Genomic DNA, 2,514 nt, shown 5'->3' with positions numbered 1-2,514 from the left:
CTCATCGCCACATCTGAAAGTCTTGACAATGTTTCTTATCCCTTAGAATGCTGTTTTCATAGCCTCTACACACTAATGAGCCTCTACTTAGGTGGGTTTTAAAAAATATTTTTATTGATTTTCATTTAATAATTCCCTTACAATTCATATAGATTGTGTTTTATATAATCTTTCATTTACATTGTATTTCATACAATCATTCATATACATTCTATTTTACGTTATTTAAAAAAATGTTTTGCCTTGGAGAACTGAGCGTGCGGCCCTCCCTCGTGTGGGTTCTGGAACTTGGAGCCTCCGGCCCCAAGTTCCAAGGGCTCAAGCCTCCGCTCTCACGTACAGGCATCTCCCGGGACAACTGGCACAAGCGCCGCAAGACCGGGGGCAAGAGAAAGCCCTACCACAAGAAGCGGAAGTATGAGCTGGGATGCCCGGCTGCCAACACTAAGATTGGCCCCCGACGTATACACACAGTTCGTGTGAGAGGAGGCAACAAGAAGTACCGTGCCCTAAGATTGGATGTGGGGAACTTCTCCTGGGGCTCTGAATGTTGTACTCGCAAAACAAGGATAATTGATGTTGTCTACAACGCCTCCAATAATGAACTGGTCCGAACCAAGACCCTTGTGAAGAACTGCATCGTGCTCATTGACAGTACACCATACCGCCAGTGGTATGAGTCCCACTATGCGCTACCCCTGGGTCGCAAGAAGGGGGCTAAGCTGACTCCTGAGGAGGAAGAGATTTTAAACAAAAAGCGATCAAAGAGAACTCAGAAAAAATACGATGAAAGGAAAAAGAACGCAAAAATCAGCAGTCTTCTAGAGGAGCAGTTCCAACAGGGCAAGCTTCTTGCATGTATTGCTTCCCGGCCAGGCCAGTGTGGCCGTGCGGATGGTTATGTGCTAGAGGGCAAGGAGCTGGAATTCTACCTGAGGAAAATCAAGGCACGGAAAGGCAAATAAATCTCCCTCCCATTTTAGCACATGTATTAATAAAGGTGAATAGAATAAACTTTTCCTTGTTTATTTGCCCGAAAAAAAAAAATGTTTTGCTTACAAAGTTTATATACAAAACTCACTTTAAAATCCTCTCCTCAATTTATCTAACTGAATTTACTTGGATTTCAATCAAGGTGCACAGATGAGGCAGTCAAGAGAAAGAAATCAAACATTGTATTATTAGGGAAATTGATTGCAAAAGACCCTTAAAAAGCAAAGATGTCATTGTAATGACTGACGTATATAAATAAGATCCAAGTCTTGGTTTTTTTCATTCACCCCAAATATATACAAAAGTTGGATAATGGAAGAGTACAGAAGAATTTATACACCCACACTGGATGTTAGTGAAGGATGTGGGCTGCCAGAGGAAAAAAAGAACAAGTCAGTCTAAAAAGAAATACAACTAGAGTGCTCCTTAGAAGAGAGGAAGGGAAGAATTTGGTTCGCTTAATTTGAATATATCATTAAGAAAGACTACAGCTAGAATCCATCAATGTGGTAGAGAGTCAACAAAAACTAGGCAAATCCCTTAATGGATTAATAGCTGCAACAACAGACTCAAATGTACCAGTGATCATGAAGATGGCTCAAGAACCAGGTGAAGTTTTGTTCTATAGTGCAGTAAGGTTGCTGTGTATAAGTTAGACCCAATTCATTGACACTTAACAGCAATTGAGATTATTTCTTTGCTTCATTTCACCTAAGTATTCTGTTGAAACATTATTTAATTGAAATAACTTGCATGCATGCATGTATGTGTTTCCATAAACCATCAGAGAAATTATATTTTTTTTTAGATTTTAATGAAAGTTTATAAAGAGTTTCAATTTCCATTCATTAATTGCTGCACATTTTCCTCCCTATTCTCTCTCCCCACCCAGTTCACTTTTTTCTTTGGAAAAAACCTTCTTTCCTTGTTATACAGATTCCCCCCTCACCCCGGACCACTTTACTATATACAACTCTTATTCTGGACTCTTGTCATGCCAATAATACCTAATCATATATTCTTTTTCTACAGTTTCTCCTGCATCTGTTTCAAAGTCGTGTGCATTATTTATCCCTTCTTTTCTTAGTTTACTCCCAACCCCCATTTCAGTCCTGTTATATAACAGTGACATTATTCAGTATTTGGTTTTTTTTGTGACTGAGATATTTCCCTCAGCATATTGTCCTCCATGGTCACCCATTTTGTATATTTCATGAGTTCCTTGTTTTTCAGTGCTGTATAATATTCCATTGTGTGAATATACCACACCTTCTCTACCCATTCATTTATTGATGGACATTTGGGTTGTTTCCAACTCTTTGCTATTGTGAACAAAACCGCAATAAACATGGGTGTGCATGTATCTGCTTGGGCGGCAGTTCTGGTTTCTTTAGGGTTTATTTCCAGTAGTGGAATTGCTAGGTCAAATGGTATATCTATTTCCAACTTTTTGAGAAAGTGCCATACTGCCTTCCATAGTGATTGCACCATTTATATTCCCATCAACAGTGAATAAGTGTT

The 2,514-nt window shown here is 39.1% G+C and overlaps 1 protein-coding gene across 1 annotated transcript; it reads left to right on the top strand.

The window, feature by feature from the left end:
- The first annotated feature begins 233 nt into the window (after positions 1–233).
- Positions 234–965, top strand: LOC102851778 (40S ribosomal protein S8-like). The gene is made up of 2 exons (XM_006883983.1): positions 234–673; positions 794–965. Exons 1-2 carry the CDS (start codon positions 234–236, stop codon positions 963–965), a joined length of 612 nt encoding a protein of 203 aa, XP_006884045.1.
- The last annotated feature ends 1,549 nt before the right edge of the window (positions 966–2,514 follow it).

Source organism: Elephantulus edwardii, unplaced genomic scaffold (assembly GCF_000299155.1).
Source record: "Elephantulus edwardii isolate Elephantulus edwardi_28Jun2011 unplaced genomic scaffold, EleEdw1.0 scaffold00030, whole genome shotgun sequence".
Lineage (NCBI taxonomy): Eukaryota > Metazoa > Chordata > Mammalia > Macroscelidea > Macroscelididae > Elephantulus > Elephantulus edwardii.
The sequence above is the reverse complement of the archived record's forward strand: the minus strand, read 5'-3'. Positions and strand labels throughout refer to the sequence as shown.

Excerpts from the sequence above, each read along its gene's own strand:
- LOC102851778 (XM_006883983.1), top strand. The coding sequence starts at position 234 with ATGTTTTGCCTTGGAGAACTGAGCGTGCGGCCCTCCCTCGTGTGGGTT. Across the intron at positions 674-793 it reads AGTACACCATACCGCCAGTG|GAAAAAGAACGCAAAAATCA; the intron begins GTATGAGTCCCA and ends ATACGATGAAAG.